At 39.7% G+C, this 27,858-nt stretch overlaps 1 protein-coding gene across 2 annotated transcripts in view; it reads left to right on the forward strand.

The window, feature by feature from the left end:
• Window positions 1-27,858, forward strand: part of eefsec (eukaryotic elongation factor, selenocysteine-tRNA-specific) — a 186,416-nt gene that overhangs the window by 37,929 nt on the left and 120,629 nt on the right. For both annotated transcript variants that reach the window (XM_031901177.1, XM_002933081.5), the window contains exon 4: window positions 6,995-7,159. In XM_031901177.1, the coding sequence (XP_031757037.1) occupies window positions 6,995-7,159 (165 nt within the window). The remainder of the gene's footprint in view (window positions 1-6,994; window positions 7,160-27,858) is intronic.

Below are 27,858 nucleotides of genomic sequence, written 5' to 3' on the forward strand. Positions count from 1 at the left end.
TTTTGGTAAAGAGCCCAGAATACTGAACCCATGCACTGAGATACAATTGTAACTAATAAGCTAAACAGGTCTCTTGGGCCAACTGAGACTCGCAGCTTAAAGGGCAATATCGCCCTCATTAGCAAAACTGTAATAACACAAAACCCCAAACCCCCAGAAATGTGTTCAAACTTTACATAACCTGCCAAATTTTGTAAAAGGGGAGTGACCTTTTGGGGTCGTGGTTACAAAATGGGCATGGTCAAAACATTTTGCTGCGCTTTGTGCATCATTTTTTTTTTGTCCCTCTGCATTTTTCAAATGTTGGGAGGTATGCCATTGTGTATGTGAATGTGATATGGACTTTAAAGGTGAAGACACACGGAGCTACTAGTAGCAGATACTTGTCACGGCTACTAAAATAGATAATGCTGATTATTTACTGATAATTGTCTCTATGTGTGTTTTAGCAGAGGCAATTCTCATTATTGTCTATGGCAGGGGATTTTCTGGTGTTTAGTAGCCGTGACAAGTAGCTGCTACTAAGTAGCTCTGTGTGTCTTCACCCTAAACTGTAAGCTCTGCTGGGAAGGGACTAATGTAAACTGATGTATACTCCATCAATCTTCATGCTCTGCAGAATAAATTGCTGCTCTATAAGCAAAGGATAATATAATAGAGAGAATGTTATTGTTGTATTTGTTATAAGCACCTTTTCAATTAGTCTTCTTTATTTTGTGTGGTTTGGGAATATTAGTCTTCCTGTTCTGCCTTTTTCCTGCCTCCAAGTGAAAATGCTACCTGGTTGTTGGGGTCACTAACCCCTCGCAAGCAAAAACAGATCAATATTGCGGGTTCAGTTTTACTGTTATTCTTACTACTTATCTTTATCTTAGTCCGTCTCACATTCATTCTGACTTCCAGCTGGATTAGGCCACAGTCACCAGATAGCTTATGGAATTGCAAGCTTGAGAGCTGAAAAGCAAAAAATATTAAATTGTAAATGTTTTAATATCCACCAAACATAATGACACAATTTATACTAATTGCATTTTTTTCTTAGCATACTGCTGTCTATATCATCCTAAACATAGAGTGCTATATTCTCAGTTTTACTGTGTGAGCATTCTTATGTACCCTGAGAAACCCCAGGCAATTGTATCGGGGGTGCATTTTAGTTTGTGATTTCACACCAAACCAACTGGAATCCTAGAGCACAGCCCGTTCTGGCTTCCAATACAGAGTTTATATCACAATCGGAGGGCTAAGGTTAGTAAGGATGTTTGTCCTTATTAACAGATGTTTGGCCTTGGCAAGCAGGGCAGATGTTTGCAGTTTGGACTGCAAGCTGAACCAGGGACACCTTCGTAGTACAGGTATGGGACCTGTTATCCAAAATGCTGGGGACCGGGTGTTTTCCAGATAAGCGGTCTTTCCATAATTTGGATCTCCATACCTTAAGCCTACTAAAAAAAAATTTAAACATTAATCAAACCCAATAGGATTGTTTTGCCACCAATAAGGATGCATTATACCTTAGTTAGAATCATGTACAAGGTAATGTTTTATTATAGCAGAGTCTATGGGAGATGGCCTTACCATAATTTGGAACTTTCTTGATAACAGATCCTATACCTGTAGCTAGGGAAATTAGGTAAAAAGACATATACTGTTAATACTAATGTTTCCATTAGACAAACTCAAGGGGAACATGAAAGTAATGTAGCCCTTTATTTCCAGTTTGTTTTTAGTAACGTATTTGTTCTAATAGAAAGGCAAAATAAAAAACAAACTAAAAGTGTGGCTTAGAATTCTCCCAATAGTTAATATAAAGGTAAGCTTCCTATTTATATTCTAATATGGTTGTTTCTCCCTTAATTGAAAGCTTTCTGCATAATGGGTTTTCAGATAACAGAACTTATACCTGTGCTGAAAGAAAGCAGCTCATCGCTAGTAAAGAAAAACCCCCAGACTATGTTGGAGGAAAAGCGCAACTCACACCCAACTCTAACCTGCAATCTTTTACCCCAAACACTGACCCACACCCAACCTGAACCCACCTGGCCCAAGGGAAAAAGTTAGCAACTTAATAGAATGGGGGTGCCTAACATATTGTCACCGAGCCCCCCAGTATATTACCCTTTCCATGTCCTTTACGTCCTTTGCATATTAACACTAAGGGGCACATTCATCAAAGTCAAACGAGTTCGAATCCCGAAATGTAAAAAATTTGGATTGGATACGATAATTTCTGATGATCGCAAATATCACGAAAATGCTTACGAAAAAAATTGGAAAAGTCACGATAATATCGTATTGGCGATCTGAAAGTCACAAAATTTTCGTATCCGATCGATTGTAAGCAGCGGGAAAATCTTTCCGACTTTGAACCTTCTGTGCATGATTTTGGAAGCCTCCCATAGGGCTCAATAGCACTCTGCAGCTCCAACCTGGCCCAAGGAAAGTCTCCCATAGGGCTCAATGGCACTCTGAAGCTCCAACCTGGCCCAAGGAAAGTCTCCCATAGGGCTCAATGGCACTCTGCAGCTCCAACCCGGCCCAAGGAAAGCCTCCCATAGGGCTCAATGGCACTCTGCAGCTCCAACCCGGCCCAAGGAAAGTCTCCCATAGGGCTCAATGGCACTCTGCAGCTCCAACCCGGCCCAAGGAAAGTCTCCCATAGGGCTCAATGGCACTCTGCAGCTCCAACCTGGCCCAAGGAAATTCTCCCATAGGACTCAATAGCACTCTGCAGCTCCAACCCGGCCCAAGGAAAGTCTCCCATAGGGCTCAATGGCACTCTGCAGCTCCAACCCGGCCCAAGGAAAGTCTCCAATAGGGCTCAATGGCACTCTGCAGCTCCAACCCGGCCCAAGGAAAGTCTCCCATAGGGCTCAATGGCACTCTGCAGCTCCAACCCGGCCCAAGGAAAGCCTCCCATAGGGCTCAATGGCACTCTGCAGCTCCAACCTGGCCCAAGGAAAGTCTCCCATAGGGCTCAATGGCACTCTGCAGCTCCAACCTGGCCCAAGGAAAGCCTCCCATAGGGCTCAATGGCACTCTGCAGCTCCAACCCGGCCCAAGGAAAGTCTCCCATAGGGCTCAATGGCACTCTGCAGCTCCAACCCGGCCCAAGGAAAGTCTCCCATAGGGCTCAATGGCACTCTGCAGCTCCAACCTGGCCCAAGGAAAGTCACGATACCGAAGCCTGAATGAATCCGAAACTTTGGTACTTGTTGCGACAAATATGATTTTGTTGCGCAAATTGTTGCAAAGTATGAAAAAGTTGCGCAAATTAATGAAAATATTCAAAAGTTGTAAATTTTAGAACAAATACAAATTTTTTGTAATCGGACCTGTCGTACTTTAATGAATGTGCCCCTAAGTGTTGGGGAAGGGGGAGTTGCTCAAGCGGTGACATGTGAAGCAGATATTTTGCACATTTTATTTTGATGACCTCACTTAACTCTTTCTTAGAAATACTAGGAAGAAAGAAGCACAAATGATTTTTAGGTTCTTTCCATCCCCAATGGTTTGAGTTCAGCGTGAGTATCTAGGACTCAATAGCACTCTGCAGCTCCAACCTGGCCCAAGGAAAGTCATGATACTGAAGCTTGAATGAATCCAAAACTTTCATACTCGGCGCGACAATACGGTTTTGCCGCACAAATTTTGTCGCAAAGGTACGAAAAAGTTGCGTAAAGATACAAAAATGTCGCAGAAAATACGCTCAGTATGAAAAAGTCGCATTCGGAGCGTTCATGCATTAATAAATGTGCCCCTTAGGGACAGATTTATTAAAATGTGAGTTAAGCTTAATACATTAGAATTGACCTACGTTCTATTCATTCCTATGAGATTTTTGGAAGCCCATTTTTATCAGTGGGTGAATATTAGAGTTCATTATTTGATAAAAAATTTTCCATCCACCTGCAGAGAGAAAAAGTTAATTGCCTTTACACTGTAATAAATCCCTATTTTATTTTAAACTCACATAGGCACAGAGTAAAAAGTCCATTAAGCCCAACACATTTCAAATTACCCCTTTATATCTATAAACACACACATGCATATATAGACCCATCCATACACTCGCATATATAAACTATATACACTAATACCTGTACAGGTATAGGACCCGTTATCCAGAATGCTCGGGACCTGGGGGTTTCTGGATAAGGAATCTTTCCTTAATTTGGACCTCCATACCTTAAGTCTATTAAAAAATAATTTAAACATCATTTAAACCCAATAGGATTGTTTTGCCTCCAATAAGGATTAATTATATCTTAGTTGGGATCAAGTACAGAGAAAAAGGAAATACTTCTTAAAAATGATTATTATTTTCTTATAATGGAGTCTATGGGAGATGGCCTTTCTGTAATTCGGACCTTTCTATAGATACTGTAGATTTTATAAAGATAGCCTAGGATATTATGCTTGTCCAAGGAATCATCCAAGCTACTCTTAAAGGTACCTTTGTGCTTTGGGTAGCCAGATAGGCCAATGAGATCCCAGAGTCAGAGTGTATCTGCTGCCATGCCCCTTGCTCCCTGTCTCCCACAACAACAAAAATTCCAATATTTATTTATTTTATTCAGTTTTCGGTTAAGAATCTCAGATCTCACATCCTGATTGCGGAAACGTGCGTCGCCCCCCCGCAGGCATTGTGCACAGGAATTCCTACAGAAAAACTTTCTGCGCTTTCTCCCAATTGCACTTGAAACAATGAGTACACTTCAGAAAAAAGGCCCTCGCTGCAGTTTTTTTTCCCCGAAGCTTTGATATTGAATCCTCTTTCATAAAACCGCATTTCAATTTCTTTTCTGCTGATGTAACGACTTCAACGCTTTGTAATAATACAAGGGATCTGTATTTTGTTGTGCCAAATATATGTATCTATACAGCGGCATAGAATAGTATCACTCGGATAAAAACAGGCTTATCGCATGGCGACACGCGCTTGTTATATCCAGTGCGCACACACAGTGGCGTTTTTGTTGGATACGTTTATTAAATGGGAAGGAGACCCAGTTTATAAGTAGAGTTTAAAATAGTCTATAAGAGCAAACTTATTGCAGGAACAGTTTAGCCCTTATTCAGCAGTTATATTCTAAAGATTTGCAACTGGTCGTTTATTTTTTAATTCTTTAACGTTTTTTTCCAATAGCTTCAACTTTAGAATTTCAGAGACTATCTGGTTGCTAGGGTCAAATATACACTAGCAACTAAGCAGAGTTTTGAATGACTGACTGAAAGCAGAATTGAACAGGGCCCAAATTAGATGATAAGAAATAAAAAGTAATAATAGCAATACATTTGTAGCCTCACAAAGCAATAGTTTTTTGGCTGCTAGGGTCAGTGACCCCCCAATGAGGTAAACAAGAAATCCACTGTTAAAGGACAAGTGAAGCGCCAGCAGATTTCTGTGCACAGCTTAGTGTGTTTGCAGAGACATTGCCCTCTGTGTCCTCTGTGGTTATATTCCTAGTGGGACTTTATATTCAGCAACTCCCCAATATGAGATTTTAGCAGCTATATGGTTGCTAGGGTTTAAATTACCCAAGCTACCAGGCAGTGGTTTGTGGTATGAATGAGAAACTTTAATTTGAATAGTAGAGAGCCCGAATAAAAAGATAAGTAATAAAAAGTAACAATAACAGTGAAATTGTAGCCTCAAAGAGCAGTAGCTGCTGGGGTCAGTGACCCCCCACTTTTGAAAACTTAAAGTCAGGAAAGGAAATTTGGAAAATTATATATAAAAAAAAAAAACTAGACCATTTCAAAAATTGCTATAAATTTGCCATTCTCTAACATACAGGTATGAGACCTGTTATCCAGAATGCTCGGGACCTGGGGTTTTGCAGATAATGGATCTTTCGACTCCTTCGTTCCTCGCAGAGCAATCGTTTGGTTGCGCCCCCCGCTATTACTGCTGTTTCCCGCCTTAAACCCTTCTGCCTTGCTGCCCCTTATATTTGGAATTCCCTCCCTGATGTCCTCCGGAGAGAATCCTCCCTCAGTCTTTTTAAAACTAAACTTAAAGACTACCTTTTGGAGCACTCACCCAGCACCTGATCTGGAAACTGGCACTTATACTGTAATGTCACCCACTGTGACCTACAGCACTTATATTTGCCCATTTGTGTCTGTTAGTTACCCTCCCATATAGATTGTAAGCTCTACGGGGCAGGGACCTCCTTCATCTTGTGTTTCTGACTCTTATTCCAACTGCACCTTGTATTTATTGTATTTATTGTTGTACTTTGTATTTATCCATTATCTTTTGTATTTATCCATTATCTTTAACCCCGTCTGTATTAATGAATTCTACTGTACAGCGCTGCGTACATAAGTAGCGCTTTATAAATAAAGATATACATACATACATACATCTTTCTACAGTATGGATCTCCATACCTTAGGGGGCTGATTTACTAAGACACGATTTCGAATCCGAATTGGAAAAATTCCGATTGGAAACGAACATTTTGCGACTTTTTCGGTAATTTTGAGATTTTTTCGTATTTTTTCTGCGTCTTTACGATTTTTGCGTAAAAACGCGAGTTTTTCGTAGCCATTACGAAAGTTGCGCAAAGTCGCAATTTTTTCGTAGCGTTAACACTTAAAAGGCACAAGTTTTAACGCTACGAAAAACTCGCGACTTTGCGCAACTTTCGTAATGGCTACGAAAAACTAGCGTTTTTACGCAAAAATCGTAAAGACGCCGAAAAAATCGCAAAAGATACGAAAAAATCGCAAAAGATACGAAAAAAATCGCAAAATTACCGATCATTACGAAAAAAACGCAATCGGACGCATTCGGCCCGTTCGTGGGTTAGTAAATGTGCCCCTAAGTGTAGTAAAAAATTATTTAAGCATTAAATAAACCCAGTAGGATTGTTTTGCCTTAGATACTGTATATCTTAGTTGGCATCAGGTACAAGGTACTGTTTTAGTATTACTTTTATAATTATACTGCTTCTTTCTAATGTCTCTTTCTCTTAAAATATAGCTATTGATGTCTCATACCTACCTGCCTCAAAGAGACCCCCAGGGCCCCTTCCTCATGGCTGTTGACCACTGTTTCTCCATCAAGGGTCAGGGTACGGTGATGACCGGCACAATACTCTCAGGATCCATCAGCCTTAATGACAACGTAGAGATACCAGCGTTAAAGGTAAGACTAAGTGCAACAGTGAATTAACAAATTGTGCCAGTTTGGCTGCAGCTTAGGGCTATGGCACAGGGGGTGTATTCCCTGCTGGTTTATTTCAGCCAATAAAGAAGCACCCAGAAACTCATTTGCTTGAATGAGAAATGCATGACGGCACTCTGCATTGCAAAATATTTACACTCCAATGCCAACAGTGTTATTTGTCAAATAGGTAGGCGGCCTGTACCCAGACAGATGGCACAACCATGTTCAGCACCCTTCAAATCCCTACATTTATGGTTTCTCCTTTCGACAAAGCATTGCTGGGTAGTTCTCAGAAACTATGGTGCAATCACATTTGTCACATGGACAGGCATTAGACTAGTATATTTTATTCTGTGCTTTTCCATTCTGGTTTCCCTTTCCTGTTCTGTGCTCCTGTGTGTTCCTATGTCGTTCTCTGCTTTCCCTTTCTCGATTTGTACTTTTACTTTGTACTTTTACTTTTTCATTCTGTGCTTTCCCTTTCTTGTTTTGTGCTTTTACTTTCTCATTCTGTGCTTTCCCTTTCTCGTTTTGTACTTTTACTTTGTACTTTTACTTTTTCATTCTGTGCTTTCCCTTTCTTGTTTTGTACTTTTACTTTCTCATTCTGTGCTTTCCCTTTCTTGTTTTGTACTTTTACTTTCTCATTCTGTGCTTTCCCTTTCTTGTTTTGTACTTTTACTTTCTCATTCTGTGCTTTCCCTTTCTTGTTTTGTACTTTTACTTTCTCATTCTGTGCTTTCCCTTTCTTGTTTTGTACTTTTACTTTTTCATTATGTGCTTTCCCTTTCTTGTTTTTTTTTTTTTGTATTCAAGGTTTTTATTTCGTGGTACAAAGTGTATACAATTTCTTTACAGATAAAGCATATGCATTTACGGTTAGTCATTTGTGTCACATCTTTATACACATCGAAATAGTAAGGTTTTAAACAGTATATAAAGGAAGGAAAGAAGAAAGAAAAGAATAAAATACAAACAAAAACAAAGTATTGCCCCTTTCATTTAGTTTTCAACCTTTGTGTAATGTCTATGTAGTGTCATGTTTTATTTCTTTTTTCCCTTTCTTGTTTTGTACTTTTACTTTCTCATTCTGTGCTTTCCCTTTCTTTTTTTGTACTTTTACTTTCTCATTCTGTGCTTTCCCTTTCTTTTTTTCTACTTTTACTTTCTCATTCAGTGCTTTGCCTTCCCCATTTTGTACTTTTACTTAATCGGTCTGTGCATTCCCTTTCCCATTTTGTGCTTTCTTTTTTGCAGTTGGTGTTTTGTTTTTTTGGCATTTGGTATTTTTTCTCTCTTTTTTTGTTTTGCACATTTAATACTTTCCCTTTTACATTCTCTATGTTATCGCTTGCATGGGGTTCTTTCTCTTTCGCATTATGTACCTTCTTAAATTCTGTGCTTTCTGATTTATTTTCTGTATGCTCTCATATTTAGGCTAGCCACCTTTGCCAATACATATTTCCAGTCAGTACCTGAAGGGGCGGGTGGTGATGACACAGGCCAGGAGAGGAGATGGGGTGGATTCAGAATGAGACTTAGAAAACATTTACTGGTACATATTATTACATTGATGGCTGGTAATATACTGGCTGGGTGGCAAGCCTACCGACATACTATACTTTCTCTCTCTCTCTCACATTTGGTGCTTTTTTGCCAATATTTTGTCCCATCTCTTTTTTTCTGAAGGGAGAACAAAAGTTTAAATCACTGGGGGTTGCCAATTTGTTACCTCGATCTATGCTTCTCTCCTGGAGTATTTCCCTGTGCGTGATATTTCCTGTGATGTTCCCAGGCATCCCCTGTGGCCCTGGGTGCTTATGCAGTACATAAATTAGCAGAGATGGCGCTACGGGGTGGCACAATGAATGATGTAAGAATATGTTGGCTCATCATTTAGCAGAAAGTGCCCTGGGCTGGTGCATTTCTTTTTAAGAAAAAGGCCTGGAACTAGGGGAAGTCAGAATAGGCAGCTGGTGGTGGTGGGGGGTGGGGGGGGAGGGGTGGCAGTTAGGGGAAAAATATTACTCTATGGTCACTCCCTGTCTTGCTCTTAGTTCTGGAAAGGGACAAGAGGTATTTGGCCTAGAACTGAAGAGCGCCAACCTGGTGTAGCAGATTAGCAATTACAATCATTTATCAATGGGGTGTCTAACATATTGGCACCCTCTGTGATTTTACCTTTAGTTCTTCTTCTAATTCTCTGCTTTTTTGTGTTCCCTTTATTTTCTTATCATTTAATGGGACCTGCCACCTTTATAAATAACTCCAACTCCCCTTTTATCATGTTAGTTAAGCAAAATAAACTTTACTTATAATACAGAATTATATAAATCTTTTTTTCCCTCTGTCTTGCAAGTACAGAATGCAGACTTGCTTGGCATACTCTGCCATTTCGCTATTTGTTCATCGACCACATTACAGAGAATTTTCTTATGATGTAGAGAGTAATATTCTGAGACAATTTGCAATTGGTCTTCATTTTTTTTTTTATTTGTAGTTTTTAGTTATTTCACTTTTTGTTCAGCAGCTCTGAAGTGTGAAATTTCAGCAGCTATCTGGTTGCTAGCGTCCAAATGACCTTAGCAACCATGGAGTGGTTTTAATGAGAAGCTGGTACAGGTATAGGACCTGTTACCAAGAGTATTCCGGATAAGGGATCTTTCCGTAATTTGGATCTGCATACCTTAAGTCTACTAAAAAATCAATAAAACATTATTTAAACCCAATAGGATTGTTTTGCATCCAATAAGGATTAATTATATCTTAGTTGGGATCAAGTACAAGGTACTGTTTTATTATTACAGAGAAAAGGGAATCATTTAACCATTAAATAAACCCAATAGGGCTGTTCTGCCCCCAATAAGGGGTAATTATATCTTAGTTGGGATCAAGTACAGGTACTGTTTTATTATTACAGAGAAAAGGGAATCATTTAACCATTAAATAAACCCAATAGGGCTGTTCTGCTCCCAATAAGGGGTAATTATATCTTAGTTGGGATCAAGTACAGGTACTGTTTTATTATTACAGAGAAAAGGGAATCATTTAACCATTAAATAAACCCAATAGGACTGTTCTGTCCCCAATAAGGGGTAATTATATCTTAGTTGGGATCAAGTACAGGTACTGTTTTATTATTACAGAGAAAAGGGAATCATTTAACCATGAAATAAACCCAATAGGGCTGTTCTGCCCCCAATAAGGGGTAATTATATCTTAGTTGGGATCAAGTGCAGGTACTGTTTTATTATTACAGAGAAAAGGGAATCATTTAACCATGAAATAAACCCAATAGGGCTGTTCTGCCCCCAATAAGGGGTAATTATATCTTAGTTGGGATCAAGTACAGGTACTGTTTTATTATTACAGAGAAATGGGAATAATTTAACCATTAAATAAACCCAATAGGGCTGTTCTGCCCCCAATAAGGGGTAATTATATCTTAGTTGGGATCAAGTACAAGGTACTGTTTTATTACTACAGAGAAAAAGGAAATCAGTTTTAAAATTCTATATTATTTTATTAAAATGGAGTCTATAGGAAACGGGCTTTCCGTAATTCGGAGCTTTCTGGATAATGGGTTTCCGGAGAAGGGATCCCATACCTGTATAGTAATAGGAGAGGATCTGAAACAAGTTATTAAAAGTAAAAATAAAACTGTAGCCTCACTGAGCAATAGTTTTTTTTGGCTGCCGGGGTCAGTGACCCCCATTTGAAATCTGCAAAGAGTTAGAAGAAAAAGGCAGAAGGATCAAAAACTGTAAGAAATAAATAATGACGACCAGTTGAAAATGTGCGTAGAATAGACAGTTCTATAACATACTAAAAGTTAACTTAAAGGTGAACCACCCCTTTAAAGTGGCTGTAAAGCCCCTGAGCCCCTCCCTATATATATACTGAATACATGCAAATAAGTGCCTGCTGTTCGCACTTGAATGGAAGCACATTTCACACTTAACTCCATGTGACCCTGACACTTGCCAGACGTTTTTAGGGTTGTGATTGACAGGAGGGTTCCACTGGGAACCGGGACACCACTTTTTAAAAATGAAAGAAAACAAGAGGCCACGTGTTTTAAAGGAATCAACTCTCAGATTCTCAGCTTCTGCTAATTGATTCTGACATTCTTGACCGAATGAACCAATATGGGGAAAGGTCGCTGCGGTTTGTACCGGGTGCCTCCGAGTCTTCTAACCCAATGCTGGGACCGTGCTAATTTGTAGGGACTTGCATATTAAATTGCATAATAAATATTTGGTGTTTTTTTGTATTCTTTCCTTGGTTCTATGATGTAGAATTCCCAGCCGCGCAGTGGGCAGCTCCTATACCAATGTCATTAGCTGGTTCCTACAGGTATTAGTAATAATTATCAAAGGGGTAGTTTACCTACCTTAAATTAACTTTTAATATGACGTATACATAGATATTCTGAGATGACTTGCAACTGGTTTTGATTTTTTATTATTTGAAGTTTTTCCATCATTAAGGGGCACATTTACTAATCCACGAATCCGAATCCCAAATGGGAAAAAATCGGATTGGAAATGAAAATTTTGCGACTTTTTCGGCGCCGTCGCGTTTTTTCCGTATTTTGCGCAATTTTTTCGTTGCCGTCGCGACTTTATCGTATTTTGCGTGACTTTTTCGTCACGTCTCGATTTTTTCGTATTCAGCAATTGTAAACGGCTGAAAAACCAATTCGATTTTTTCGCAACGGCGCTGGAAAAGTCACGGAAAATATACGATAAAGTCGTAACGACGACGAAAAAATTGCGCAAAATACGAAAAAGTCACGACGGCGACAAAAAAGTAGCAAAAATACCGATGATTATGAAAAAACGCGTTCGGACGCTTTCGGTCCGTTCGTGCATTAGTAAATCTGCCCCTAAGTGTTTTGTTCAGCAGCTCTCCAGTTTGGTATTTCAGCAGGTATCTGGTTGCTAGGGTATTATTTATCCTAGTAACCAGGCAGTAATTTGCTTGAAAAACTGGAATATGAATTGCAAATGGTCTAAATGGGAAGATAACTAAAAAAAATTGTACAATGACAGTAACATTTTACCTACATGCACTAAGCTAGACTATTATGTGCCGTCCTGCAATTGGTCGATCGCTGCATCAATCTGTCCAGATTTCCTTATTTGGAGAACTGGGCAGGCAGTTCTGACCCAGACAGCCCCTCCAAAAACCAGGCAGTCCGGGTCAAAACCCCAAATGGCTGTTTCTCAACTGAATAGTAACTACTTACTCATCTATGTTATTCCAATATCAAAACTGCTTTGATTTAGATACAGAAATAATTTGATATAGAAATAAAGAAAAACTCAGTCTATACAATCTACATTCAGGGGCAAACCAAAGGGCTCAGTAAGGTAAAAATGACAATTTATCCTTTCCCAATAAAAACTGGGGGCAAGAAATAGTCATTTTGTATTAGCTTATTGGAAGACTTTGTCACTGATGTGGAATTCTAAGGCCAAGCTCTACCAGAGACATAAGAAAACACCAGTATCCTGAAATTCTAATCAATTAGGCTCAAAAGTTCTGTCCAGCTCCTCTCATCTCTTGGAACTGGGATGATTGGTCTGATCTGAGAGATGAACTCATGGGAACGTTTTTTTCTTCTTCATGCCATTAACAAATAAGTGAGAGGTTGTTGCAGCATTCACCAAAAACTAAAATAAAGCCCCGCGAAGAATGGGCTATTGTAGGCTTTTCCGGACATGAAAGACAGATACGATCAGATAGAATCGCAAATGATAGGCACATTTTGAAAGATTGATTGTCTGTCTATGGCAAAGGATATGGAGGAAGAAGTTGAGTCTCGCTCCCTCCTTTGTATTGTGCGATTGAGATACGACCAGAAGCTTTATCTAGGAACATCGTGGCATCAGATCATTCCACAAGAAAGGTGCCATTTGCCCTTTCAAATGCATGGGATAATATCCGGGGCATCACAACCATGAAATCATTGGAAATACTAAGTTAACCCTGTGTGCAGCCACTAGCTGCATATTGACCTAAATTCTACGTGCCCCTAAATTCCTTTACGGGGTGGGTATGGTATATTTTTAGGTGACCTTTTTCTATGGATGATACAATGAATCCAGGGTTAGATTGGGATTTGGGCAAATGCTAACACTTTTCACAGGATTCTGAATAAACCAAATCCTAAGTGTTCAGTCAAACTAAACCCTGAAAGTGATAATTTTTGGTTCACAACTGATGCATTTTTTCGCCAATTTGAATATTCATGTTTTAGTACAGATTTGGTTCGGTATTTGGTAGAAGCTTTTGTTGAGGGTTTGGTGTTAGGCCGAATCCAACTTTTATGATTTTGGTGCAGCGATCTGCAGCTCTGAACACGATTGCAGCTTCCACGACTATTCAGCTCTACACATGGTCGTAAAATTCCTTTAATATAGGGATCAGATATTATTATTATTAATATGTAACCATTGGTGGTACAGTGGGCTGAAGTGCCCATTCATAGGGCAAGGGAGAAAACCTTTTGACTTCTGACCAATGACCACCCATTTGTACCACTGGAAAGTATTGCCTGGTGAGATTTTCACATTACAGCTGTATCGGTTATTGATTGCTTTATGTTATATGTATGTCAAAGGTATGAAACCCACTTATTGTACAGCCCTGCGGAATATGTTGGCGCTTTATAAATAAATGTTAATAATAATAATAATAATAATAATAATAATACAGTGATCCTCTGCCATGTGATGGAACTGCATGATGGTTGCTTAGTCATGTTGGTTGCCAGTTACTTGGTCAAATGCATCTGCCAGAAAAGAAATGGGATTTTTTTTATAAATGTATTATGTGGCATAAACACACCATCTAAAACCTGTTGAGAGTTTTTTTTTATTCTGGCTTTTGAGCGACAATACTGAAAAGTCACATTTTTTTCTGTGTCTTTTTTTGATTGTGCTTTTTCAATTTGGATGTTTTGATAAATGACTGACATTTGTTGAAATGCGTTTAGTTGTGGATTCAAAAACCTTCTAAAATGACAAAAATCCAAAAGTTGATAATTGGGCCTCCCAGTGACGCTTGGTGTAGTGGGGAACAGACAGAATCCGTACCAAATAGGGCTTGTATACGCCGCCAGTGCAGTGAGCAATTTAATTGCAATTGTCTTGCAGTGCATTATTTTTTCCCTGGAATTGCAGTGTAATTGGGGTGGCAAAGACATGATCTAAAATTAGATATTTTTTTTTCATGATTTTTCTGCGTCTTTTTCCTTTGTGGTTTTTTTTTTTTTTAAAAAAAGGCTGTTTTAATAAATAACTTCACATTCTTGTTTTTACCTCCATTAAGGGTTTATTATAGATTAGTAGGGATAAAGTGCAAGGTACTAGTGATGTGCAGGCTGGCTTGATACCCATGGGTTGGGCGGGTTTAGGCCAACCTAGGCACACCGCTGGCAGGTTCGGGTTCAGCTCTCCCCACCCTCAACCTAACACTACTGGCCTTCGTCTTCCGGCTTCTGAATTCATTGGCGTTTGCCTAACCCTATTGTCATTGCACGGAGGGCGCAGGTCTATAAATACATGGTAGAAGGCAGGTCGGGTTGGGTTTAGGCTGGGAGCAGGCGGTTTAAGGTTGGGTGCGGGACAAGTTTCTCCCAATCCGCACATCACTACAAGGTCGTGTTGTATTATTACAGGTATCGGACCCCTTATCCGGAAACCTATTATCCAGAAAATTCTGAAATACGGAAAGGCCATGTCCCATAGACTCCATTTTAATCAAATAATTCACATTTTTAAAAATGGTTTCTTTTTTCTCTGTAATAATAAAACAGTACCTGTACTTGATCTCCCAACTAAGATATAATTACCCCTTATTGGGGGCAGAACAGTCCTATTGGGTTTATTTCATGGTTAAATGATTCCCTTTTCTCTGTAATAATAAAACAGTACCTGTACTTGATCCCAACTAAGATATAATTACCCCTTATTGGGGCAGAACAGCCCTATTGGGTTTATTTAATGGTTAAATGATTCCCTTTTCTCTGTAATAATAAAACAGTACCTGTACTTGATCCCAACTAAGATATAATTACCCCTTATTGGGGCAGAACAGCCCTATTGGGTTTATTTAATGGTTAAATGATTCCCTTTTCTCTGTAATAATAAAACAGTACCTGTACTTGATCCCAACTAAGATATAATTACCCCTTATTGGGGCAGAACAGCCCTATTGGGTTTATTTAATGGTTAAATGATTCCCTTTTCTCTGTAATAATAAAACAGTACCTGTACTTGATCCCAACTAAGATATAATTACCCCTTATTGGGGGCAGAACAGCCCTATTGGGTTTATTTAATGGTTAAATGATTCCCTTTTCTCTGTAATAATAAAACAGAACCTGTACTTGATCCCAACTAAGATATAATTAACCGTTACTGAAGGAAAAACAATCCTATTGGGTTTAATTACTGTTTAAATAATTTTATTAGCAGACTTAAGGTAGGAGATCTGAATTACGAAAAGACCCCTTATCCGGAAAACAGAGATAAAGGAAATCGTTTTAGAGACCTTTAATTATTTAATTGAAATGGAGTCTATGGGAGACGTCCTTCCTGTAATTCGGAGCTTTCTGGATAATAGGTTTGCGTATAACAGATCCTACACCTGTACTGTATTTTTATCTGTATTTACCGTATTATCTGCTCTGTACCTTTTGACTGCCAGCACTGGGGCTGAGCGCAGGGTATTACTCCATCTCCCATAATTTAAGCCTTGCTTGCATGCATGTGTTTGAACATGTTTCTGTATTAACACAGGATAGAAGGTCATGAGTTTTACAAGCTCCGGGACCACAAAGTGGATAGGACACAGGCAGCTTAGAGTTTGGGTGGTTGTATGAGCACAGGATGAAAAGGTAAGCAGGAGAGTGAATGGGAATGGGGGAGCGAAGGAGGAGGAGGAGGAGGGAAGACAGCCAGAGGCGAAAAAGTCAAACACAGGATCACTAATACAAACCATACGTCCCTGTGCTTCAGCCCGTGTGGTTTTGATGGGATGTGAACTTTCAGGGACTCCGTCTTGGTCACTGCTGGTTTGAATAAGAGAAGTCTGCAAGTTCCCTTCTGCATTGTGAAATAGCAAACATGCTGATCCCCCTCACACTCATTAAAGGGACAGCGCTCCCTTTGGAGGTCTCTGAAGAGTGGAATTCCGAGTCCATTTGCAGTTGGGCTTTTTTTAATTTTTTAAAGATTCTGAATTCTTTCAGTTATAAGTCAGTCCTATTCTTGGTCTTCATGTTTTTCTTTTTTTTTTCCCCTGATGATTTTTTTTTTTTTTTTTTTAAATAGTTCTAAAATTATTTCCCCATCTCCCCAGCTTTCAGTTTAATTTGCAGTCGGGTTGTTGGGCCAATATGTACCCGAATAATTTTGGATCCCGGTTGGATTCATCAGAGACCTATAGAAATATATGTGCAATTAAAAAAAAAAGCTATAACAAAAAGTAGCTTCGCTGACAACCATTTTTTTTTGGTTGCCAGGGTCAGTGACCCCAGCAAGCAGATTGCATTTTTTAATTTTATACTAGGCCATAAAACATGATAAAATAAAAGTACCAATTGCAAAGTTGCTAAGAATAAGCAAACGTATGCTATACTAAATGCTAATTTGAAGGTATGTAAAGCTAAACATCCCATTATGGTTAGATATCTCTTATATTATACACATAACCCCCCTGGATTTTGCAGCAAATGTGCATAAACTGTTTGTTCTGTGGAATTTTTTCCAAAATGTAATAATTGGGAGAAAATGTAAAATTTAATTGAAATGGTTACAGTGACCCGCTGTGTTATTGTGTGATAGTAACATCATTCTCCAGCCCGTGTGTGCACGTCCCAGTTGTGTTGTGTGACATTTTTCCTCTTAATGACAAATATTCACTCCATTTAGAATATCCTGTATGAATAAATAAGCACCTTTGTCACCAGCAATATATAAATGTCACCAGAGATGATAATTTATATACGAGGACATATCACTCATTACCATCCGTCCCTGCCTCAACTAAGCTTGCAGTGGGTTTCTTTGCCGCAGACGCACAAAGGTAAGCCAAAGAACAAGCTGATTATGCTGCCGGCATGTTTCCCAAATCTGGGCTGGGATTCAGAATAGGCCCTGGCATTTCAACTAGACATTTGCCAAAACCTACAGATTGCCAGTCTGGACCTGGAGAAAACCCACGCAAGCATATATTCCATGTATATAGCACTCCAGTCACCAGTGTTGCAAACCAGTAGTAACCATCGCACCACCATGCCACCCTTACAGCGTATATCCACCTAAAATGATAGAATATTTGTAATATGTATATATATATATATACATTCTTCATGATTTTAATGTTACTTGGATTGTAATTGCAACTAAAAACTGTATCTCTGTCCCTTTCTATTTGCCGCACTGTTAGTTCTGACTGCCGCAGAAGCCAGCTAATTAATGGAGCAGAAAGAGAACTCATTTTTAATAGTTTTTCCTGTAAATTTTTGTGGGTTCTGTGCAAAAAAAAAAATCTATATATAAGCCAAGAGCATTTTCTAAATCATCACTGTGAATGCAACATGTATTCCATAAATATTTGCACTTAAGCTGTAAGCTTTATAGGACAAGGGAACTCCTGTGTCTCTAACCGTGTGGCCCTTAATTTTTGCAACTTTGTATATTTATTTGTATTTCTTGCAGTGTTTGTCCGCTGTTTATACTATTGCTGTGTTGTAAAAAAGTGCTGTGCCTGTGTATACAGTAGTACTACACAAATAAAATACAGGTATAGGACCTGTTATCCAGAATGTCCAGGACATTGATCACAGTTTTAAGTCTGCTAAAAATCATTTAATCATTAAATAAACCCTATAGGATTGTTCTGCCCCCAATAAGGGGTAATTATATCTTAGTTGCGATCAAGTACAGGTCCTGTTTTATTATTACAGAGAAAAGGGAATCATTTAACCATTAAATAAACCCAATAGGGCTGTTTTGCCTCCAATAAGGGGTAATTATATCTTAGTTGGGATCAAGTACAGGTACTGTTTTATTATTACAGAGAAAAGGGAATCATTTAACCATTAAATAAACCCAATAGGGCTGTTCTGCCCCCAGTAAGGGGTAATTATATCTTAGTCGGGATCAAGTACAGGTACTGTTTTATTATTACAGAGAAAAGGCAATCTTTTAACCATTAAATAAACCCAATAGGGCTGTTCTGCCCCCAATAAGGGGTAATTATATCTTAGTTAGGATCAAGTACAAGGTGCTGTTTTGTTATTACAGAGAAAAAGGAAATGGTTTTTAAAATATTGAATTATATTTTATTAAAATGGACTGTATGGGAGATGATCATCCCATAATTTGGAACTTTCTGGATGACAGGTGTCCAGATAACAGATCCCATACCTGTATACACTTGAATCATAACTAGGGTTTACATACAATTTAAAGCCAAACAAGCTTTCCGGATAACGGATCTCATACCTGTATCTCTAATCTTGTTATGAGCTAGAGGAAACATAGAGGGAGCATAATAGGTAAATAGATATATTATGGATATTCTAAGGCAATCATGTTGACGCCCCTCATTTTTCTGCTCAGGATCAGCTCAATAATAATAAAAAAAATAGAAATAAAAGTCATTAAACAAAGACATTTAGAAAATAAATCGCTAAGTTTCCCTTTAAACAGAGCCTTTCTGGAGCCGTTTCTGTGAGCGGCACTTCAGATCTAAGGGCATATTTGGATGCAATAAATGTGAAATAGAAAAACCCAATGCAGCAATCACGCTTGGGTGTTTCAGCCCATTATTGAGCCACGTTAAACCTGAGAGAATATGGAATTCCATATCCCGGCTACTCCCTGCGTGCGTCTGGTATAACAAAATCACAGAGGACGTTCAGTCGGAAATCAGCCACCGAAAACTCAGAAAATCATGCAGATTCACTGCACCTCTGCCTAGAGAGTTCAGGAGGAACAGCCTTAGATTATTAGTGCATTAGTTGCCATGTCTCCATATTGAAGGCCAGACAGTTAGTAAATAAAGCCACGTTGCTTATTTTTTTATTCTCTCATTCACAGCAGAGGAGGTTTGGGTGTTTGCTTATAGGGACGCTGCTCTGTTAGCCTGCGCCAAGCTGCTGGGAAGAACCTCTTGTTTATCTTACTCTAGGAGATTTACTAAAAGTAAACCGACATGTCCATGCGCTTAAGAACATCAGCTCACTGTTCCCTCTGCTGAGTTGCACCCCTTTTGTTATGTCAGACATTTTTTTTTATTTTGAAGCAGTGCATTAAAAATGAATGAAATACATTTGATTTTTATACATGTATGGGACCCATTATCCAGAATGTTTGGGACATGGGGTTTTCCCAGATAAGGGGTCTTTCCATAATTCAGATCTCCTACCTTAAGTCTTCTAAAAAAATTATTTAAACAGTAATTAAACCCAAGAGGATTGTTTTGGCTCCAATAAGGATTAATTATATATTAGTTGGGATCAAGTACAAGGTACTGTTTTATTATTACAGAGAAAAGGGAATCATTTAACCATTAAATAAACCCAATAGGACTGTTCTGCCCCCAATAAGGGGTAATTATATCTAAGTTGGGATCAAGTACAGATACTGTTTTATTATTACAGAGAAAATGGAATCATTTAACCATGAAATAAACCCAATAGGGCTGTTCTGCCCCCAATAAGGGGTAATTATATCTTAGTTGGGATCAAGTACAGGTACTGTTTTATTATTACAGAGAAAAGGGAATCATTTAACCATTAAATAAACCCAATAGGGCTGTTCTGCCCCCAATAAGGGGTAATTATATCTTAGTCGGGATCAAGTACAGGTACTGTTTTATTATTACAGAGAAAAGGGAATCATTTAACCATTAAATAAACCCAATAGGGCTGTTCTGCCCCCAATAAGGGGTAATTATATCTTAGTTGGGATCAAGTACAGGTACTGTTTTATTATTACAGAGAAAAGGGAATCATTTAACCATTAAATAAACCCAATAGGGCTGTTCTGCCCCCAATAAGGGGTAATTATATCTTAGTCGGGATCAAGTACAGGTACTGTTTTATTATTACAGAGAAAAGGGAATCATTTAACCATTAAATAAACCCAATAGGGCTGTTCTGCCCCAATAAGGGGTAATTATATCTTAGTTGGGATCAAGTACAGGTACTGTTTTATTATTACAGAGAAAAGGGAATCATTTAACCATTAAATAAACCCAATAGGGCTGTTCTGCCCCCAATAAGGGGTAATTATATCTTAGTTGGGATCAAGTACAAGGTGCTGTTTTATTATTACAGAGAAAAAGCAAACCATTTTTCCAGATAAGGGGTCCGATACCTGTACAGAATATTATCATCATTAATGGGTATTTATAAAGCGCTGGCATATTCTCCCAACGCTGTACAAAGGAAGGGTTTCTGCATCTAACATGCAGGTTATATATAAAACTACAGTATAAGGAGGGCTGTGCTCAATAGAGCTCAGAATCTGAAGGGATAATGATCCTTAGAATAATATTAGAGCATTAGAAGTGAATGAATATTTAGTTCTTTAACCAAATAAAAAGAACACAGCTAAAATTTAATTTTAAAAAGGGTTTTTATTTTTCCAACACTGGGTTATGAGGCCTAATAACTGGAGGAATAGATTTACTTCTTGATCAGCATTGGACTGGGCCTGAGGGATATTGGGAGAAAACCTGGTGGGCTCTGCCACCTTAAAATCGCTTTTTGCCCTGTGGGGGGATTTAGTTGCGGGGGCCGCGAGCAGGCAGTGGAAAAGGAATAACATGGTGCAGGGTTTATGGTGGTGTGGGGGCTTCCATGACAGAACTGCTGTTTTTGAGAGAAGTAAAAGTTATTTCTTGGCCAGATGTAAAATGAATGTTTTTATAATAATACTGAAGATTATCACAACCGATCGCTGCTTTTCAATTTGGGGTATTTTGTGGTCACTTTATGAACTGTTAGACATATGGCTTATGCTTGATACAAGCCCATTTACATAGATGTGTGGAAAAACATTGATTTAAAAATCTTTATGCTGGAAGGGCTGCCGACTGCGTAGCTGTTTGTGTGCTGCAAAGGGACAGACCATAAACGCGGGGCGTGGGAATGAGATTCAGTCTTCAGGCAGTTCGACAGCAGATGGAGCCAGAGACTTGTGCTAGTGAGTCCTAACTGCTGCCTTCTACTGAGCTAAATGGTACGAGGGGAAGTGAATATAAGGGATATGCCCTTTATCCCAGGGACATCCAACCTTCCTCCCTCCAACTGTATTGGAACTGAGACTCCCACAATCCCCTGACGTGGAGGCTCGCTGGATATTGTAGCCGAACAAAAACTGGACTGCCACAGCTTTTGTCATTTTTATATATGTATATGCAAAAAATAAATCAAAAATATTTATTCAATCAATACATATATATATGTATTATAATAATATATATATATATATATATATATATATATATATATATATATATATATATATATATATTATAATTGTATCATTCATAACAGAAGGCTATTAGGTGCTATATGCTGATCTATATAACCCTCTTCTTTTTGCCCATGTGTTCATCAGATTTGACATTTTTGATTGCATTCTATCAACCCATTGGATAAATATTCAATTAGCAATCAGGTTATGAGAGACAACCATATGTATAATAACCTGATTAGTGATTGAAGTCTATAAGTCTGTATAGTCTATAAGACTTTAGAGATTAAATATTATCATTATATAGGAATTGTGAATATTTGTCTGTTAACCTCCTGTTTACATTGTTTAGCTGGGTACTGCTGATCTTGTACTGGAAATCTTATTACGGATAATTTAACATATTAAGATCAGATGGATTTGGAAGGGAATAAAAGTATGTATGTTCCACTGTCATCCCAGGGGATTCCTAGTCACTGTATTGTCAGTCCAGGGGGGCAGGTTCCCACTCACTATTGTCACTCCAGGGGGCAGGTTCATCCTCACTGTATTGTCAGTCCAGGGGGGCAGGTTCCCACTCACTATTGTCACTCCAGGGGGCAGGTTCATCCTCACTGTATTGTCAGTCCAGGGGGGCAGGTTCCCACTCACTATTGTCACTCCAGGGGGCAGGTTCATCCTCACTGTATTGTCAGTCCAGGGGGGCAGGTTCCCACTCACTATTGTCACTCCGGGGGGCAGGTTCATACTCACTGCATTGTCAGTCCAGGGGGGCAGGTTCCCACTCACTATTGTCACTCCAGGGGGCAGGTTCATCCTCACTGTATTGTCAGTCCAGGGGGGGCAGGTTCCGACTCACTATTGTCACTCCGGGGGGCAGGTTCATACTCACTGTATTGTCAGTCCAGGGGGGCAGGTTCCCACTCAATATTGTCACCCCAGGGGGCAGGTTCATCCTCACTGTATTGTCAGTCCAGGGGGGCAGGTTCCCACTCACTATTGTCACTCCAGGGGGCAGGTTCATCCTCACTGTATTGTCAGTCCAGGGGGGCAGGTTCCCACTCACTATTGTCACTCCGGGGGGCAGGTTCATACTCACTGCATTGTCAGTCCAGGGGGGCAGGTTCCCACTCACTATTGTCACTCCAGGGGGCAGGTTCATCCTCACTGTATTGTCAGTCCAGGGGGGCAGGTTCCCACTCACTATTGTCACTCCAGGGGGCAGGTTCATACTCACTGTATTGTCAGTCCAGGGGGGCAGGTTCCCACTCACTATTGTCACTCCAGGGGGCAGGTTCATACTCACTGTATTGTCAGTCCAGGGGGCAGGTTCCCTCCCGCTCCCAACATAGAACACATAGAAGTTTCCAGATCTTGCCAAAGAAACCTGTTTGTGTTCATGGAATCCACTTGTGTCTGCTGTCTGCATTGGAACCACCAGTTGTGACAATAGTTTCCATTTTTATAAATAACAGTAGTGGCTACTGGGGCAGAATACATTCCCTGTGCCATGAACCTAACGTTAGTAACACCAACCCCATAACAGGTATTAATTCCAGGGCTTCCTTACATTCCTTCACCCTGTACTTGGTACAGGTATGGGATAAGTGTCTGCACTTGGAAATAATTGAACTCAATTGTTGTTAAACAAGCCTTACAATTAATGGGCTTGTTTATCAGTTTTCAAGTTTGTGAATTTGGGAGTGGTTTTTCTAATTAAAAAAAACTGAATTCTTGCATATTTATTTATATAGAAAATTCATTAGAATAAAAAAACTTGAATACTTTGAATTTTTGAGTTTAGTAATTCAAAAAAACTCGACAAAAATCTTATAAATATCGCTTGACATAGCCTACACAGCTCCCATTGACTTCTATATAAACTCACAAGCTTTTTAGATGGCAAAGTTTTACATTCAAGTTTTCAGATTTTTTGCACTTAAGAAATATCAGGCATTCACGTTTTTGCACCTTAATTCGAATTTTCCAAGAATCTCGAATCATGACGAAAAATCAAACTCAACCATTGCTAAATCACCCCCACAAAACCACGTGATAATGAATCCATGTGAATGTCATGTTTCCTGCCCTGAGTTTCCTTTCATTTATCAGAAGACTGTAAATGAGAAAGTCCCATCTTTGCATTTTTCAGCGCAGATTGTGCCGGGAATCAAATGTTCCTTGTGTCAACACTTCCAAATTATAGGTGATATGAACATGATATCAAACCAGCACCCTTCAGACAAACCAAACCCTGTCTGCAGCATTTGGTGGTGCTGGATGTTGGGAGTTGTAGTGTAATTAGGCAGCCAGAGGCCCCCCAGTTTGCCTGGCCGCTAATGGGCCACAGTTGGTGTTCAAGGGTTTACAGCATTAAAGAATTGAAGTCTGACCGCATGCCTGTGCCTCCACATATCATGAGCAGGGTCTGCCTGAATTTCTAGGAATACACTATTTTCCTGTATCTGAGAGGTGGCCTTTTCCATACTTCCACCTGTATCACAGAAACAATGAGTGAAAAGGGCACAAGCTCTGGATGAAGTGACCCTACCCTGTGCCCTTCTCATGTTCACCTTGTGTTTTCACAGCCATAATCAGCTCTTGATTATACTTGTCACTGTCCCACCGGCCCCCGTCGTAACATGAGATGCCCGCCTCGGACTTTTGGACGATTTTGACTTGGCTTTCTGCTTTCCACCTTCAGAGGGAAGAGCTGGTTCTGCCATGTAAACGTTGGGAGGGGGAAAAAAAATCCTTGAGTTAATGAAGAACAGTTGAGAGACATGATGTTCTCCAGTGGGGGCTACTGGGTTCTTTCTCTGAGCCAAGATACTGTAAATTATGCACTAAGTGGCAAGAAAAAGCCTTGGGACACCAGGTACCCTCACCTTTACTTTTCATTTCGTTATAACATACTGTAAGGCTTTGCTGTATCTTTCCTACACCCACCGTGCCTTTTGCAGCACCAGCTTGTGGCGGTTTTTGTGACACAGCAAGGAAATTCTTTATGGCCACCTTGAACAACTGAACATTTCCTGGTATTTCTAGAGTAATAAAAACCCAGTATGTCTGCGTGAAAGGAGTTTGGAATGACTTTTATTAGCAGCTTGAAGTCCAGCCAATACCCCCACTCTACGGTATATCCCTTTAATCAGGTTAATCCCTTATGTCGTGATCAGCCAGGGACCCCCCAGCCTTAATAAGGTGTTAAGTGCAAGGTCAATGCATGTCAGTCCATAAAATATCAGCAAAAAGAAGACAATAACAAGGTGGCATGACGTGTTTATTGGAATTGTATGGAAGCTATTATACACATGCGGTTATAATGTTATGTTGCTTCTCAACGGCTGGTCTTAACCTCTTCTTTCCTGGATTTAGTATATCTGAATTTACATCGCATTGCTTTGATTGATGTAGATTAGGGGTTCCCAAGCTTTGGGGCTGCTCTGCTGGCAGTGGCATGGGGGGGCGGGGCTCAGCCCAAAGGCCAGTTAGGGTGAGATTTGAGGAGAATGGCCATTTGTTCTCCAATGTACACCTAAAGGTCCAGCTTGAAGGCCCTTCTTTTGCTCTTTTCATGTTATATCATACATGTGGTTGAATTTTCAACCATTCACTTCACCTTTTTATTGCTCACTCTTAATATTGGTACTACTCTCTCATCACTCCCTCTCGGGTATATATTTTTACCTCTGCATCCTCCTTTGTGTATTTTCTCCTTACCAAAAAGCCAGTCAGTTACTCTAATGCCCCTACATCTCCCTGGAATACTCCGCCCTCCGCTTGGGTGTGTTATTCCTCCATCCTCGTTCTTGATGACTGTATATTCCACCTATATTTTATGGCCTCTCCTCCATTTATTAACCCACCTTAGAGTTTTGTAGTCATACTGGTATTCACAGGCATTCAGACAATATTGGTATTAAGCACAAAATGGGTAGTTAAATAAGGGAGGTAGGAGTTGGTGGGTCTGCGGGTTAAATCTGGTACAGTCCTTTATGACATAACTTCTAGTTTTATGATGACATCACTTCCATATTTCACATTGGTATTGGATCAAAGCTGGTAAAAATGCAGCTTGCAATCCTAGGTTGGTTGCGGTTACACTCAGACCCATGCAGGTCTCTATATTTCTCTCACTTGGGTGTAGTTCCCTTTACTACCATAACCTTCCTTTTTGGTTCTTGGTTATTTCTTGGAAAGTGTAGTTCAGCAGTAACTGAGAACACTCACCCCATGCTGAATAGGAGACGATGGGGATGGCAGTGCAACAGCAGTTGGAAATCTACAGTTTTGACCTCTCATTTCTTAGCATTGTAGCATAGTTATCTAACATCTTGTGCTCATTGAACCCATAATAACATTTGCATTTTAAATGCTTAGCAAATGTAGCATTGGCCCACACTAGCAGTTTCATCCATAGATATTTGCTGATATAATGAACCACCCGGGGTAAGTTGAGCAGTCTCCGCTTAACCTATAGGTACCAGTAAAAGTTTGACTTTTCAGAGACATTTTATACTTGATAAGTAAGCGTAAAAATTAGATTTATAGTCCGTCCTCAGACCTTTTGCTGCGCGTCTTGTAACTCATCCTCTTGGTCCTTTATTTAATATGTGGCAACACTATTTCATTAGCTAGCATACAGTAATAATTAGTTCAGCTACAATGCCCAAGAACAAAAGCCTTGGCTCTCGCTCTGATTTTGAGCTCTTTTTTCCTCCCTGATCAGCCTGAGCACATCTGGGTTCTTTGGGAGAAGTAAAAAGAAAAACGCAGAGACGTTGTACAGTGAGAGAGTCCCCAGTGCTTTGGGGCAATTGTTTTCTTTAATTGAAATCACTAGGCCGTCTGTTTTGAGGGGCCACAGTGGTCATGATGGTGTGATTGGTGCTGATTATTGGCCTTGTTTTCTGTATCAAATTTGCTTTACTTGCATAGGAATTAGCTAGGCCATGGGGTATGCTCAGATGAGCAGTGGGGAGAAGGTCTAGGGCTCATGGCCATGCAATAAACTACAGAGAATATGATATTTTTCAATAAGCCCCATAATATATAGAGGCACCCAGGCCCAGACTGGCAACCTGTGGGTTCTGACAAATGGCAGCGGGGCTGCTGTAAGATGCCACAGACACTCACTATTTATTGGGCTGATTGGGCCTCTGTGTACTTGGAATGTCAGGGCCTATTTTGAATCCCATACTGACCTGGTGACTTGGAGGCCCCCACCTTTCAATTAAAGAGGGGAAGAGAAATTATATTAGGATATGCAGCCAATATTGATTGGTATGGGTCAGTCTGAATGTCTTATTGTGGGGATGCACTGAATCCAGTAATTGGTCGACTCCTGGTACTTTTTGCAGGATTTCGAATCACCTGAATCTTGAGGGGCACAGTTATCAAAATGTTTGTTAACAGAAAAATTCACCCACTTTCTTTTTATTCCATTAGGATTTTTAGATGTGTATTTACCAGTGGGTGAAAATTGAAGTTCACCATGTCATAAACTTGATTCTAAATGAATGAATGAAAAGGAATGAATTCAAAGTGGGTGAGTTTTTCCTGTGGTAAAATCTGTTCACCCCGTGTCTGTGTGGATTTATTCCGGGTACTTCGGTTTCCTCACAGATCTGCTGTCTGATTGCTAGGTCACTCACCCTAGTAACCATGTTGAGCTTAGAAACACAAACTCAGAGGGTCAGAATGTAAAATAACTGATTAAAAAAATTATTTTTTGTCATTTCTGTGGGCTGATACAATTCTGAAAGTTACAGTCCAAGAAGTTGGAGTATTGCTGCATGGTTGCCATCACTGGACTATGGGGATGCACCGAATCCAGGATTCGGTTCAGTATTTGGCCTTTTTTGGCAGGGTTCAAACTGAATCCGATTCCTAATTGGCACATGCTATACCCTTCCAAATCCAAAATAGCGTATGCTTATTCGGTTTGGTATTCGGCTGAATCCCTTACGAATGATTCTGGGTTTCGCCCAAATCTGAAAAGCTGAGTTCGGTGCATCCCCACTGGACTACAAGTCTCCTCCTAGCATCGGTCTGTACCAACAACACAGGGACCCGATAGTTAGTGCTAAATGATATGGCTCAGCCAAAGTGATTCCAAGGTGTTTATTTTTGTTAATTTTTATCCCTTTAATTGTTCTGTGTAACTGATTC

Source organism: Xenopus tropicalis, chromosome 4 (genome assembly GCF_000004195.4).
Source record: "Xenopus tropicalis strain Nigerian chromosome 4, UCB_Xtro_10.0, whole genome shotgun sequence".
In the NCBI taxonomy this organism is placed as follows: Eukaryota; Metazoa; Chordata; class Amphibia; order Anura; family Pipidae; genus Xenopus; species Xenopus tropicalis.